The sequence below is a fragment of the Rhopilema esculentum genome, chromosome 16 (assembly GCF_057945365.1).
Source record: "Rhopilema esculentum isolate cy_ngs chromosome 16, ASM5794536v1, whole genome shotgun sequence".
Classification (NCBI taxonomy): Eukaryota; Metazoa; Cnidaria; class Scyphozoa; order Rhizostomeae; family Rhizostomatidae; genus Rhopilema; species Rhopilema esculentum.
Genome location: NC_142830.1, coordinates 3,967,306 through 3,981,373, shown reverse-complemented (window position 1 = coordinate 3,981,373; position 14,068 = coordinate 3,967,306). Strand labels below are relative to the sequence as shown.

Below are 14,068 nucleotides of genomic sequence, written 5' to 3'. Positions count from 1 at the left end.
GCTATCTCTTGTGATTTAATTGTTCAATTACGAAAAGGCTGAAATGTTTTGCAACGTATTTGTTCAATTACGAAAACGGCTGAAAAGCTTATTTCAGTTCCGCCATAACAGCTTTCATTTCTTTATGCTGATTTCACTTTGTGTGGATAAAAAACTGGTTTTCCAAATGGTCTTCTTATACATTCATTTCTCTATTCGAGAATTTATCTTATTGCTTTTAGCAGATCTTCCCAGAGAAATCCTTTTCGTAAAAAAGTATCAACACTGATTTATTATTAGCTAGCAATCCTTTGAAAATTCTATTACGTCCTGCTTTTATTTCCCCGTTGAACTCGATGACTTTAATCGATGCACACGTAAAAGTTTTGTTTTGGTAAGGAACTTCATTAGGCCATATGCAAATCAAATCAGTACGTAGGCCATGCCGATGAGGCGCACATTTAGACCATATCGATAAAGCGCACATTTAGGCCAAGTAGATGAGCGAACATTTATGCCTTACCAGGCACTGCATGTTGTGACTTTAGATGAACTAAGTATGAAGGAATGTCGTTGTTTGGGCGCTTTATGCAGTTAAGAATAAATATATAGCCTTGCTCATATGGGTCATACCAGCACCATGAATTGCGAATTTGTGCAGTCAGAGGCGCGAATGGTGAATACAAGGTCAATGGTCAATGATTATGAATTATGTTCGAGCTTGGTATTTGAGCAACTTCGATTAGGTCAGGGACCTTTTGAAACAATTTCAATGTCCAGTGCCGAAATATGCCAGCGAAGAATGGAACAACTGTGAAGTTTCAGCGCCTTTGTAATTAGAGCACGAAATCCTTTGCAGTCCAACAGCACTGGCAGTTGCGAAGCATTGCATTTATTTCTGCTACATGCAGTTTAGCGTTGAAACTTCCCTTTGCAGAGTCGCTGGAACCTAGCGAAGAAAGGATTTTATTACTTTATAAGGAGAATTAATGCAGACAGATTATGGGCTTGGGTGGAGATGAAGAAGCGCAACAAGAATCCAAAAGTTACGAAGAAGATGACAGCGATAGACTCTCCACCACGGATGAGCGCAAAGCACAGAATCGAGCTTGCCCACAAATAAATCGAAAACTTTTGCTACCTAAAGCATTTTATTTTTGCTTTTTCTCAGCATGGGGTTCGCTGCTGCCTTACCTTGCCCTGTATTTCAAACAGTTACTCCTAACTCCAAGCCAAGTAGGAATTCTGTTGGGGCTGAAACCCTTCGTGAACTTTCTCGCCACTCCTGTGTGGGGTGCCATCGTAGACAAGTTCCACATTCACAAATTTGCCGTTGTAGTTTCGATGATCGCTTTGATCACATCAACGTTTGCCATGTGCCTCGTACCCGGCCCTGCACAGCAGAAGGTTGTTATCAACAATCATTGCAATCGCACGGATTTGGCAGATTTTATGCAGATGACCGGATCGGAAATCGACAAAATGGTTACTTATGGGGCAGAATCGGAAACAGATTCTCTTAGCTTCTTTTTTTCTAAAAGCCGCTGGCCCTGGGTTATGGATTTCTTTTCAACTAATCTGGATCAAGATCCGATTCAAGTCAAATACAAAATCGATGCCTCTAGAACTTTTACAAGCTTGTTCCTCATCACGCTGTTTGGCACCTTAATAGCAGCACCAGCGCTTGCATTAGTTGATACTGCAACTTTACAGATGTTAGGAAAAGAGACACATCGGTACGGTAGGCAAAGACTTACAGGGTCGCTTGGATGGGGAATGGGAGCTTTTATAGTCGGGGCATCGCTACAAACTACACATAAATGCTCCATGAAGAAAAACCGCGAGATTGTCGACTACATTCCTGCGTTTTATGTTTTTGCCGTTATGATGACGCTAGGCCTAATCGTTGCCATCAGATTCAGGTTCAAAACAAAAGAAGGAAAAGGGGGACAAGGTACATCTCTAGGTGTCGGCCTAAGTGCCCTGAAAAGCCCAACATATGTGATGTTTTTATTTACAGCGCTTTACCTTGGTTTTCTTATGGCGTTCATCAAAACATTCCTATTCTGGCACCTAAAGGACTTGGGCGGTACGCAGTTGCTTTTTAGCGTTATTTCTGCAGTAAACTGTGTTGCAGAAGTGAGTATGTACTTCCTGTCAGAAAAGCTAATAAAAAAGATTGGACAAATTAGGGTTTTATATTTAGGGCTAATCTGCTACTCAATTAGATTATTTTACTACTCTGTTATTCCATACACGTGGATGGTTTTAGCAGTAGAGTTGTTGCCTGGAATAACAACTGCAGCAGTATGGGCTGCCTGTTTATCTTACGTTAGTTTGAATTCGAGGCCTGGCGCCCAAACGACGATGCAGTGCATCTTACATGGAGTACATTGGGGTCTTGGCTATGGGGCCGGGGAAGTTATTGGTGGAATTCTCGTTCATCATTATGGAGCGCCAACAACGTTTGTCTTGTTTGGCATACTCTGCATTGTAGTCTTATTGCTGTATATTTTGATAAATATGATTTGGGGGAAAAAAGACAGTTCCCAGATAAGAGATGATGAAACGCAGACTGATTTAGATGTTAATAACTTGCCGGAAGAAGAGCGAATTGCATGGGAGAAAGCCCAGGAGAAGAGAAAAGGCGTTATTCAATTAAGTGATGATGACGAAGAAGCTAAACAGAGCTCTTACGGTGAAGCAGTGGATGTTAAAGATAAAGATACTCAGCAAACAAACATGGCAAATATTGATCCTGGCCAAGATAATGGAAACGAGGCGGAGAAGGTCCCAGAGATAGATGAAGATGAGAGTGCTGAATTAGATGTTCCACACGGATCCGATCTTGGTCCTGGAGAGCAAGAAGCTATCGCAACTGAGGAAATTGAGCTGAAAGTACCAGAAGGACTTAACGAAACTGATAAACTTGAAAAACTCAAAACAGACGGGGATAAGACGGAAGACGAAGAGACGATTGTTGATGAAAGTTTAGAAGGAAACAAAACTTTAACTGAGAATCCTGGCTGAGTTTTAATTTAGGTTTCAATTTAGGCATCAAATAATTATATAGCCATGAAAGCCGTTTTCCTAAATAGTTCAGCAACATCTCATTCTTCTTTAGACGTTGTAAAAAAGATTTGTTTAGCAGTCAAAAGAAGCTTCAGCTTAGCCAGTGCTGATGACCGTTTGTAGTTCAGTGATGTTTACCATTCGACAACTTAAATACAAAGGTGTTTCCTTATCTAGAATTCTATCTTATAGAAAAATGTGACAATAAATGTAGATTTAATATATCTACTGTTAAACTTTCCACACCCCTTTAAATATTTTCTGGATGTTCAGTGAATCAGAATTATCTAATTCCAAGAAGAAGACAAATCTTTGCTAAACATCCAGGATGGATCAATCATTAATGCAGATTTATTAACAAAAGTTTGCATAGAGTAAACATGTTTTATGCTGACATTCTAGCTACATTTTGGTATCATATCGATCATTTTAAGGTCTTTACTTAGCTGTTATTTTGTAAATGATAACGACTGGCTTAATGACTGTATGTTAATGATTAACGTATATAATTTTAGGTGAAAATGAGAATTGTAAAATATATTGAATTTGTTTCAGAATGAGTCCACTCTGCTTGCACGACATGATCAAATTAATCTGTCTCTTTTAAAATGAAATTTTAAAATCTGATCTTAAAAAATGTAAATTTTCATAATTAATTCGGCTTGGGACTTTTTCGTCATACCACCTGAACGATTGAACGTTAAACTTAAGATGAACCTCCAGAAATGTTTCATATGGAACCAAACCATTGGAGTAAAAATGTTTTTTGCATTCTACAATTCACCTAGTACAACAGTCTTGTGATATCTCTATGCAGACATCTCTGCCTATCGTCAGTTGACTTGTTAAAATCTTTTGCATCATCACTCATTAAATGTTTTATATTGCATCAAAATCTTTTGCATCAAACTTTTGTTTGGTGTATGATACCAAGAGCAATTCGTGGAAATTATTTGCTAAACTCTTCGTAGTTTCTATCATAAGTTCCAACTATTTTCATCTCAATGTCAACTCTCCCCTCCCTCTCTCCCACTCTCCTTTTCCATTTTCCCACTCTCCTTTTCCACTTTCCCACTCTTTTTTCCAACTTTCCTACTCTTTCTTCCCGCTTTCTTTTCCTGTCCCACTTTCCCTCCCCTCTCCCAGTCTCCTCTCCCACTTGCCCTCCTAAGTATTGCTGTTTAGAGGGAAAATGATAGTCGCAAATGCTAACATCGTGTGCAGTAGCAACATCACCACAACATTGAAGGAGAATCTTGACAGTTGCCAATTTGATATGTTTCATCGTTTACATTTACATTTTTTTTACATTTTCATTTATTTAGGCACGGTAGCCCCATTAGTCCACGAGAACTGCTTTTCAGGGGGCCGTGACAAAAACATTAATAAGTAAGAAAATAAATACAGAAAATAAATAGTTAGTTTTTGATTCTTCTCTTGAAGGTGGCAAGGGAAGGTGCCTGTTTGGCATCAGGTTCAAGTTGGTTCCAAAGCTTAGGTCCACGAAAAGAAATAGCTCTTTGCCCATTGTTTGTTTTCCGTAAGGGTAGCGAAAGATCGGTATCGGTATTTCTCAGTTTTCTAACATTTCGAGTCGAATTTTTTTCGAACAGGTTGTAAAGGTACTTTGGGACGAGCCCATTTAATGACTTGTACATTGTTGTAGCTGTTCCGCTTCTAATAATGTCATCTATAGTTGGCCAACCCAAACTGCGAATCAGTGGCATAGCAGGCGCATCAACTCTGCCATTATCTACTATTCTAGCTGCTCGATTCTTCAGCTTTCGCAACGATTGCAGTTTAGTTACCCCACAGCACCCCCATACCGAACAGCAGAACCGAAAATGGGGATCGACGATACCTCGATACATTTTACTCAACGTGTTTTCAGGAAAAAAAATTCTGGAATGTTTCAAAAATCTGATTGCACGAGAAACTTTGGTACAGAGACTGTTAACGTGTTCTTCCCAATTTAAGCTTCTATCGATTATCACACCCAGATACTTTGTTCGGTCAACATTTTCAACTTGAGAGTCACCAATAAAAAACTGTGGATGATCAACTGTTTTATCAGTAATTTTCTTAATTTTGGGCTGGGAGCTATAATCAGAGCTTGTGTTTTTAGAACATTCAGAGAAAGTTTATTACCTTGCGACCATTGCTTTAAATCGTTCACTGTTTAGAGTTTGATTTATATCTGCTAAGCTCGAAGAAGAGTAAGAAATACTTGTGTCGTCGGCGTACATCGTCACTCTACCTTTTTTCAGAGAGAACGGAAGATCATTGATATAAATCAGAAACAATAGAGGGCCAAGACATGAACCCTGGGGGACTCCACAGTTAATATCTTCGGTTTTAAAACATACCCCATTTACTTTGCAGAACTGCTTTCTAGTGGTTAGATATGACGTAAACCAAGTAAGTTCTAGGTTTTCAACACCATACTTTCTCAACTTTGCAAGTAAAATGTCATGGTCTACGGTGTCAAATGCTTTTTTGAGATTAATGAAAATATTTGCAGTGTATCTGCCATTGTCCATGTTCACATACCAGTCATCTGTGTTATTAAGAAGGCAAGTGGCAACATAATGAAGAGCTCTGAAGCCAGATAGGTTTGAAGATAGATGTTTGTTTTTTGTCCAAATAATCGTACAGCTGGTTAAAGATAGGTTTTTCAAATACCCTGGCTAAAACAGGCAGGACAGATATAGGTCGGTAGTTAGATCGATCGTTAGGTTGACCATTTTTAAAAATTGGGGCTACTCTGGCAATTATCCAGCTATCAGGAAAACAACCAGTAGCAATTGAAAGATTGAAATAATCGCAAAGAGATTCTGAGATTGGCCTCAATGTATTCTGTGAAGGGCTGTAGAGCTTTAAAAGAATTATTATGTCCTATTTTATTTCTTCATTGCCCAATTCTGGAGTGAAATAAGTCAAAAAGGACCGAAAAGCCCTCTTACGGGATTACAGAAAACATACATCAAAAGATCGCCTATATGTCTTAATGGTGTGTCTTTTGGTATCTTTCACCAACCACCCGCAGTTCAAATCTTTGCTGAAGACAGATTGAGACCGTTATTTTCCAAATCATATAACAAAGACGCACAGCTTTTTACAAAACGATTCAAATACATAAAAAGCATTAATTAGCTAGCATTAAAGAAGCGCTCGTTGTTTATTATATTTGCAGATTCAAATGAAATCTTAAAAAAGTAGGCAAATATATTTATCTATACTCTAGTTATTTTAAACCAATTTCACGACGCTACTTTCTGCAAGAAGTAGCTCCGCGATTGATGTAGTCACAATTAGATACGTGAACTTGTGTGCCCAAGCTACTAGAAAGGCTCTGCTTTTAAGAAATCAACTTATTCTAGTTAATGTTTCCGTTAGGGTATAACTGTTGGATTTCCAGCCTATTTAGTAAGTCCTCTCTCATCTCTCATCACATTTATAAAATCTGACGTTGGTAACCTTAATCAAGCACCACTCTTAATGTTGACAGAATTCATTCTCCACAAGTGGTTTGTACTCTTTTTTGTCCAAAACACTTTTCTCCTTTTCCGGACAACATTTGTCATGCAATACGTTGACGAGTATGAAGAACACTAAGTCAATGATACTGAGGACACCAAATATTCCAAACGTCCTTTCAGCTCCGATTCCACTAATCATGAAACCACCTATCAACTCGCCGCATCCATGGCCTAGGCCCCAGTGAACACCATGCAGTACGCCTGTGAATTCAGGACAAAACAACAGAATTAGTAATTCTTTTCCAGAAAACAGCACTTTTTTGCTATTGCATTGGTTCCACTCAGATAAGGCATAAAATGAACTCAGAAAATTATAAACTGTAGCATAACATGAAACATGAATTATATATTTTTCAATTAACTTCATTATCAAATATGAATATTCATTTCAAATAAATATGAAGTTCGTGTGCCGTTTGTGTTACATATTAGTATTGCATAATCACGTAAGACAATATTCGATGATTAAAAATTTTGCAATGCTTGCTTTCCACGTGTTGATATTAAGCATACTTACATTAACGCGATTGTGTTAAACAAATATATGAATTGTAAATCTTTGAGTCGATTGCGTAATAAACAGTAGAGTTACATTGCTGAAAGATCAAAACCTTACCTTGAACAGTCGTTGCGGAGCCTGGAACTGAGTGTACTCCAACATACGATGCCATCGCTGCCCAAACCGCGGCTGTGGTTATCCCAGAGAGAGGCTCGACAAACAGAACATGCCATGGATTTTTAACCATTGCATAAAAGAACAATCTCACTGCATAGCAAAGCAGTCCAATGTACAATACACCGATATGTCCAAGCGAGTTTATGAACCAAGCCGATAAGAAGTACATAAACACTTCAGCTGCACAATTGACTGCTGATATTATACTAAATAGAAGTTGTGTTCCACCCAGATCTTTTAGATGCCAAAAGAGAAAGGTACGGATCACTGCCATAGCCACACCGACGTAGAAAGCTGTTATGATGAAATAAATGAACTGTGGATTTTTCATCGTTTTTAGGCCCTCGTGCAAACTGTTTTTCTTAGATTGCGCATGATGGTCATCTCTTTTTTCGTCAAACTCCAAACGTAAGCCAATTACAAATGCTATCAACATCAAGCCTGTGAATATATAAAAGGCTGGATAGTAGTTTATTTCGTCATTAGTTCCAGGACATAGAGGCAATGTGCTGAGAATAGCACCAACTCCAAAAGCAGTTGTTCCCCAACCTATAGCTCCCCAGAGTCTTTGCCGCCCGTACTTATTAGCTTCTCCATTTTCCTTTAACATTTGAACTGTAGTTGTGTCAACAATCGTCAAAGCTGGACAGGAAAATACTGTTTTTAAAATACTGACAAGCAGGAGGTATATGAAAATTGACTGAATATCAACATGGACATCGTCCCGTTGTTGAAAATTCAACTCAGAGTCGATGGAATTGGTAACGTCTAAAATCCATGGAAGAGTGTTGTCGTTGCGACGAGTTACAGAGTTCAAATAATCAAATGACTGGTTAATATGGCTGCGATGATGTTGATACTTTGTAGGATAGGATCGCTTTCCATGTTCGTGTGTCATTGGCATATCTATTTTGTGCTTTGTTGAGTTGCTTTTGGCTCTACAAACATGGTCGGCAGGTGCTAGCGAAAACAGGAAATACCCAATTGCAAATGTTATCATAGCCAATGTATAAATCCATTTTGCTTTTTTCGTTTTATCTGCGATGTATCCCCAAATTGGGATGAAGATAAACGCGATGTACGGCTTCATGCCAGCAACAATGCCAACTTGGCTTGCTGACAGCTGTAGCTGCTTGAAAAATAAAATCAAATAAGGCATCAGAACACCGTTTGATGCATAGAAGAAAAAGAAGAATCCCTTTGGTACTAGATACTTTCTATTTACGTTAGGACAACATTTATTCTTTTCTTCCTCTTCATTTTTGCTGTCACTTTTTGATTCAATCAGATACAGCTTTTCCCCAGGTTCTTCACTATAGAAATTCGTTTCCAGCCCTTCTTGCTCAATCAATATCTCCTCTTCTTCGTGTTCTGTCCTTGGCTCGTGTGTTCCTTTAGAACGTTCGATTTGCATGTGAAACGTCGCATCTTCATCTTCTAAACGGAGTTTCTTTCCATCTTCACCACCATCCATTGTGTATGGTTACTGAATGACGACCTCCTAGATAATTTAATATTGAAAAATCAGTTTAAAACATTTCTTTGACTGAAAGAAAGCATATTGTATTTTCCAAAGCTTGTAGATACATTGCCAAAGAATGAGAGTGCAAAATTCTTCTTTGGATCCTCGATGAATTAAGGCAGCTTATTTTCTTTTTCTTTGGCAGTATCTTCAGTTTTCTACGAAATTACTTTTGCAGAATTATTGTCGCTGGACGCTTCTACGGTTTGCTGATCAGATTGATACATGGAAATGCACTTTGTCCTAGTTTTTATAGCAGATTCAATTTTCCATGTAAGGCAATCGGCTCCAATTAGAGTTGATTTTCACGAGAAACATTGAAAACTTCTAAAAAACTCCTCCAATTGACAGCGGAAGTGAAGCTCTAAAATCCAAAGATTCTCCTCTCTAACTTTAATGTTATGTTTAACTTGATCTAACCTGCAGAAATCAAACTTTTTCTGTTTCGATGAATACTACCTGTGCGGGTTCACAAATTGAAAGATCATGCGCGAGATTCATCACGTGACTATCTCTCCAGCCATGGCAACTTGTGTCTCGAAGCTAAGCATGCATCGAAAATATACTTTGTTTTACTGTATTGCAAACAAAGCAATGTGTAATCTGTGAAAAATAAAATTCCCCTTTAATGAGATGCAAACATTTGGAAAGTTGGGCAACTGTGATTTCATAATTGCCAATTGGACTGGACTTGATTTATCACGGCTTTGTTAGTTCTTACGATGTTTTTGCATTTTGATGGTCATTTTATTTGACTTGTTTTGGGGAGACAAAGGGAAAATATGAGGAAATTTCTTCTTGTTTTCATTTTGAAGGAAATGTTGGCTGCGGATTCTAGTCTTGATGAATTTAAAATGAATTTTGCACAGCACCGATTCTAAAATAGGCTACAGTATTGTATGAATTTCCGCTCTTTAGCAAAATACTCTTGTAATTTTCTTTGCAAAACGTCATTTCTATTCTAACCACCCAGGTAATTCCATTCTAAATTGAAAAATGTATGGTTATAAGGAGAACTTCAAAAATTAAAAAATTTCAAGGCTAAAACCCCATTTTTTAATGAAAACCTTTAATTTAGTGTCGTTAACTTTAAATCTAAGAGTTCCTCTGAAATGGGGCGGTTTCCTTGAAAAAGCTTATATGTTTCCAAATAATTTTTTGGTTGAGCAAAGTTTGTGCATTAGCTTATATTACTGCAGTTTTAGGCTTTGCAATTATTTTATGGGTTTCATTGGGTCTTCTGTCGATATTGGCTTATAGTGGCTTTACCAAATTCATCTTAAACAGTCAGCCTTGTTTTGCATTAGTGCCATGTGCTTGGTTATGAAAACTTTGATTAAGATCGCTACTAAGATTAAGATCGCTATTATTTATTTTTCTTTCTATCTGTCCTGAAACTCGCCTGCCTAACCTAGATTTTCTGGCTACAAAATCGAAGAATGCGTTGTGGGTATATATGAAAAATTCCTGTCATAGAAGTAATGAAGATAGCACATAAAATTATTGCATGATATCTAATTTATTTGGATCTTCTAAACCGTTTGTAATGAAGAAGAACAAGTTTCTCAAGATTTTGTTTTAGAAAAAACCGGTATTGACTTGCTTGCTTGCCTATAGGGTGATGGAGAGAAGCCCACCTGTGAAATCAGTTTGCTACTGGGGCAGGTGGCCGGATAGTGAAGGAGAATCGGAGGCCGAGATTGTGCTGGCATTTCTGCGTCGATTATCAGCGAACGAGTTTAGGGTAAACGCCAAGCTGAAAACGAACTGAGATGCAAAGGGGGTAGCACAGCAGGCAGGGTTCATCTTTAGGAAAGGATCTCGATGTATCCGGACAAAAAAGTGTTGTATTGTAGCTTGTTTTGATGGAAAATGAACTTTCAAAGGAAGATGGGGTTATTAGAGATGCAGAAGGTGTTCCAAGTACGTACAAGGAAGACGGTTTCAAAAGATCGACGGAATGTAAGAAAGCAGAAATTGAGAATCCAGGCGTGTGCACTGATGATTCTCAACGAAGCAATGAAAATTGTCAACTAGCTTATGATGAAAATGAAAAGTCAAGTGATACAAAAGATGGAAATGAAGTCAATCGTAATTGCCTTGCTGGGGTTAATAGATCATTATTTCAATGTAAGTTACTGTACTTTTGTTATCAAGCAGCCTTAGGGGCACTTTGGCCCTATTTGCCCCTGTATTTTAAGCAATTATTTCTGACGCCAAGACAAGCAGGGACAATCGTTGCATCAAGAACATTAGTACAGTTTATTTGCGTCCCATTTTGGACCGGGATTGCTGACAAGTATCAGAGACACAAGTTGATTCTTCTTATTGCGATTTTCGCGTGGCTTGTATCTACAATGGCATTGGTCATCGTGCCCGCAGAACAGCCAAAGGCATGCTTCAAGATGGGCATGAAACGAACTGCAGAAACCGATGATGTTGAGGATGTATGGTTTGATTTTAGTGTTTTGGATAAAATGTCACGAGAGACAAAGGAAGTATCAACTAAACACCCTAGGAAAGATGCATACGGTATAGTAAGAATTTATAAAGCTAACAATTCTAATTTGACTGCAAAATACTCTGCATATGATCCTGATCAACACGTACTGGATTCGTCGAGAATTTACGTCTTGTTGTTGCTCATCACAATCGTCGGTATGATGGTCTCAGCACCGAGCCTCGTTTTGGTGGATGTATTCACTCTCCAGAGGCTGAAAGAGAAATCTTATCATTTCGGTCATCAAGCGCTATGGGGGTCCGTTGGGTTTGGTTTTTTCGCATTTTTGATAGGAATAGTCGTTAATTTCATTCATATCACAAACTATTGCACTCGCAAAGCAGACATCAACTACTTGCCCTGTTTTTATGTATTCTCTATTTTCATGACAATTACACTTTTAGTTGGATCACAAATTAAATACGAATATGATGCTGACTCGAAACGACCAGGTTTCTTTAAAGGACTCAAATCCATCCATGACATTCACCTAGGCGCTTTGCTTATTGTCACTTTTTATTGTGGAATGGGCAGTGGTTTTATATCGACTTTCCTTTTTTGGCATTTGCGCGAGATGGGAGGGATTCAGGTCTTGATGGCGTTGGTCACCCTCATAAACAGTACGGCTGAGGTGCTGTTCTACCTACTCTCCGACAAGATAATCAACTGCATCGGCCACTTCAGAGTTATATATATTGGTCTGTTCTGCTTTGCGATTCGGTTCTTCTACTACTCGTTCCTAAGAGCTCCTTGGCTGGTTCTGCCGGTAGAGATTACCCACGGAATGACTGCAGGGGCTGTTCGCTTGGCTCTAGTTTCCTATCTCGGCCAGGAGCCTGGATCTGGTGCAGTATTACAAAGCGTCTTCAGTGGAGTTCACACTGGTCTTGGATTTTCAATTGGGGGTTTGACAGGAGGAATAATGGTACACGAATTTGGACACTCGATAACGTTTCTTATTTTTGGTGAAGTCAGCTTGGTGATGCTGTTCTCTTTTGTCCTGGTCAATAACATTTGGCCTGATCGAATAAAAAAGAAAGAAGACTGCGATTCTAAGGATCAAGAAAGTGCCAACATTGTCCATGGGAATATCTACAAAAAAGGGCAACATGAAACACTCGATTTAACGTCACTTGAAATAGTAGAGAACCTAAAAGCTAAAAAAATATTTCATTAGAAGTAATTAAAATTTGACATATATCATTATTCCTTACATTAACTGAAGTTTATATTTTTTAAGACAGAGACCAAAATCTCTCAAATATCAGACGCAAAAATTTTCCTTATTTGATGCTAACAAATACTTTTTTGTCATACGCTACTCAATATTCTAACGCTAGCACTATTACAGTATGCATATAACGAGTTGATCGGGAAGAAATTTCACAATATAGTTTATCAAAATAAGTTTGTATTAAGTAACTCTATTTTTAGAAACTATCGAGAAAAATATAGGTTTACAATATAATCTTAAACATGACTTTTAATCTCCATCAGGCATCATATTTTTCGCCTAGTTCTCTAAACGTTTTATGATTTGTCAATTATGTCAATTATGATTTGGTTTTTCAACACGTATTATTTTACGAGTCGGCTTTGTATGGTGATATTTTCAAAGAGTAGCTAATAGATACCAATATGCAGTAAGTTTTAGGTTAAGCCCTTAAATGCAGTAAGCCCTTAAATCATCTTCATGTAGCCGTTTAATTTCTTTCTTGTTCTTTTACTTTCCTCTGTTATAAAGCAAAGAGATAAACTACAACGTTTTATGAGCTTGCCTAGTCATAAAGTTTTAGTGCGATAGCCAGCAATGGACTAGGTATAAGTACCTCAGTCTAAATAAAGCCTTTGGTGAAATTTTAAAACTAGGTCTACATTTCACTTTATCTAGCACTTCAGATTACGTCAGGAAACCAAGTTTCAGTTAGAATAGTTACAAAGTTACAGTGCAAGACCCAATATAGGACTGGGTACAAGAACCATAGTTTAAAATTGCTTAGTGCTATACCAGAAAGAGGACTGGGTACCAGTACCCCAGTCCAAAAATAGCTTATCGGATTGTGTACTTGTACTAAACTTCATGCTATTATCATAACATGAACAATTCTACTGCTATGCGTCTGCACTATCAGGAAACTCGAGAAAGCAGGTTGTTTGACAAAATGAAAAGTTTCCACAGCCATAACTTTTTGCTTATAGGTCAGATCACATTGCTCTTTTTAAATCTTTTGCTCAGTTTTGCATGTTCTTTCCGGTAGTATCATCAGATTTGAAAAGTTCAAAAATTGAAATTCTGATGACCGTGCATTTTTCATGCTTCCGGAAACGCAACTTCCGGTAATTTGCCAGAATGTTCCCAGGGCTTAAAATGATCAGTGGCCTTTACTCTTATGATTTAAACTTTAAAAACTTCGGTTACTCAGTTTGCTAGATTGTTATGCAAAATTCCCTGTCTAATATAGTCATTACAAACCTAGAAAAAAACTCAAAAAGTGAAAAAATTAAATATATTTTTATAGAAGACAAGTTCTTTAACGGTGTTCTTCTCTTGCCTTTGTCTCGAACGTATAAACAATAAGCGATGGAAAATCAGTGTGCCTTGAGGGGCATTTACTTTCCCGGTATATATGCTAAAAAAACATGGATTAGATGTTCATATCAACCTGTTTTTGCAAATATATCCGCATTATGAAACTCTGGTATCTAGGAGGCTGCTCTCGATGGGTCGGGAAGGTTTATAGACTTGAAACAAATAATTTTTCATGCATAGCTGATCGATT

At 37.9% G+C, this 14,068-nt stretch overlaps 3 protein-coding genes across 3 annotated transcripts; 2 read left to right on the top strand and 1 right to left on the bottom strand.

The window, feature by feature from the left end:
- Nucleotides 1-755: 755 nt before the first annotated feature.
- On the top strand, nucleotides 756-6,588 carry LOC148958222 (major facilitator superfamily domain-containing protein 6-like). Its single transcript, XM_089113287.1, has one exon. The coding sequence runs from the start codon at nucleotides 982-984 to the stop codon at nucleotides 3,007-3,009; it is 2,028 nt and encodes a 675-aa protein (XP_088969413.1). The 5' UTR covers nucleotides 756-981; the 3' UTR covers nucleotides 3,010-6,588.
- On the bottom strand, nucleotides 6,547-9,231 carry LOC135682652 (major facilitator superfamily domain-containing protein 6-A). The gene is made up of 2 exons (XM_065197628.2): nucleotides 7,207-9,231; nucleotides 6,547-6,791 (listed from the first exon to the last, which is right to left on the bottom strand). Exons 1-2 carry the CDS (start codon nucleotides 8,738-8,740, stop codon nucleotides 6,547-6,549), a joined length of 1,779 nt encoding a protein of 592 aa, XP_065053700.2. The 5' UTR covers nucleotides 8,741-9,231.
- Nucleotides 9,232-10,190: 959 nt separating this feature from the next.
- LOC135682086 (major facilitator superfamily domain-containing protein 6) lies at nucleotides 10,191-13,984 on the top strand. Its single transcript, XM_089113288.1, has one exon. It carries the CDS (start codon nucleotides 10,654-10,656, stop codon nucleotides 12,463-12,465), a length of 1,812 nt encoding a protein of 603 aa, XP_088969414.1. The 5' UTR covers nucleotides 10,191-10,653; the 3' UTR covers nucleotides 12,466-13,984.
- The last annotated feature ends 84 nt before the right edge of the window (nucleotides 13,985-14,068 follow it).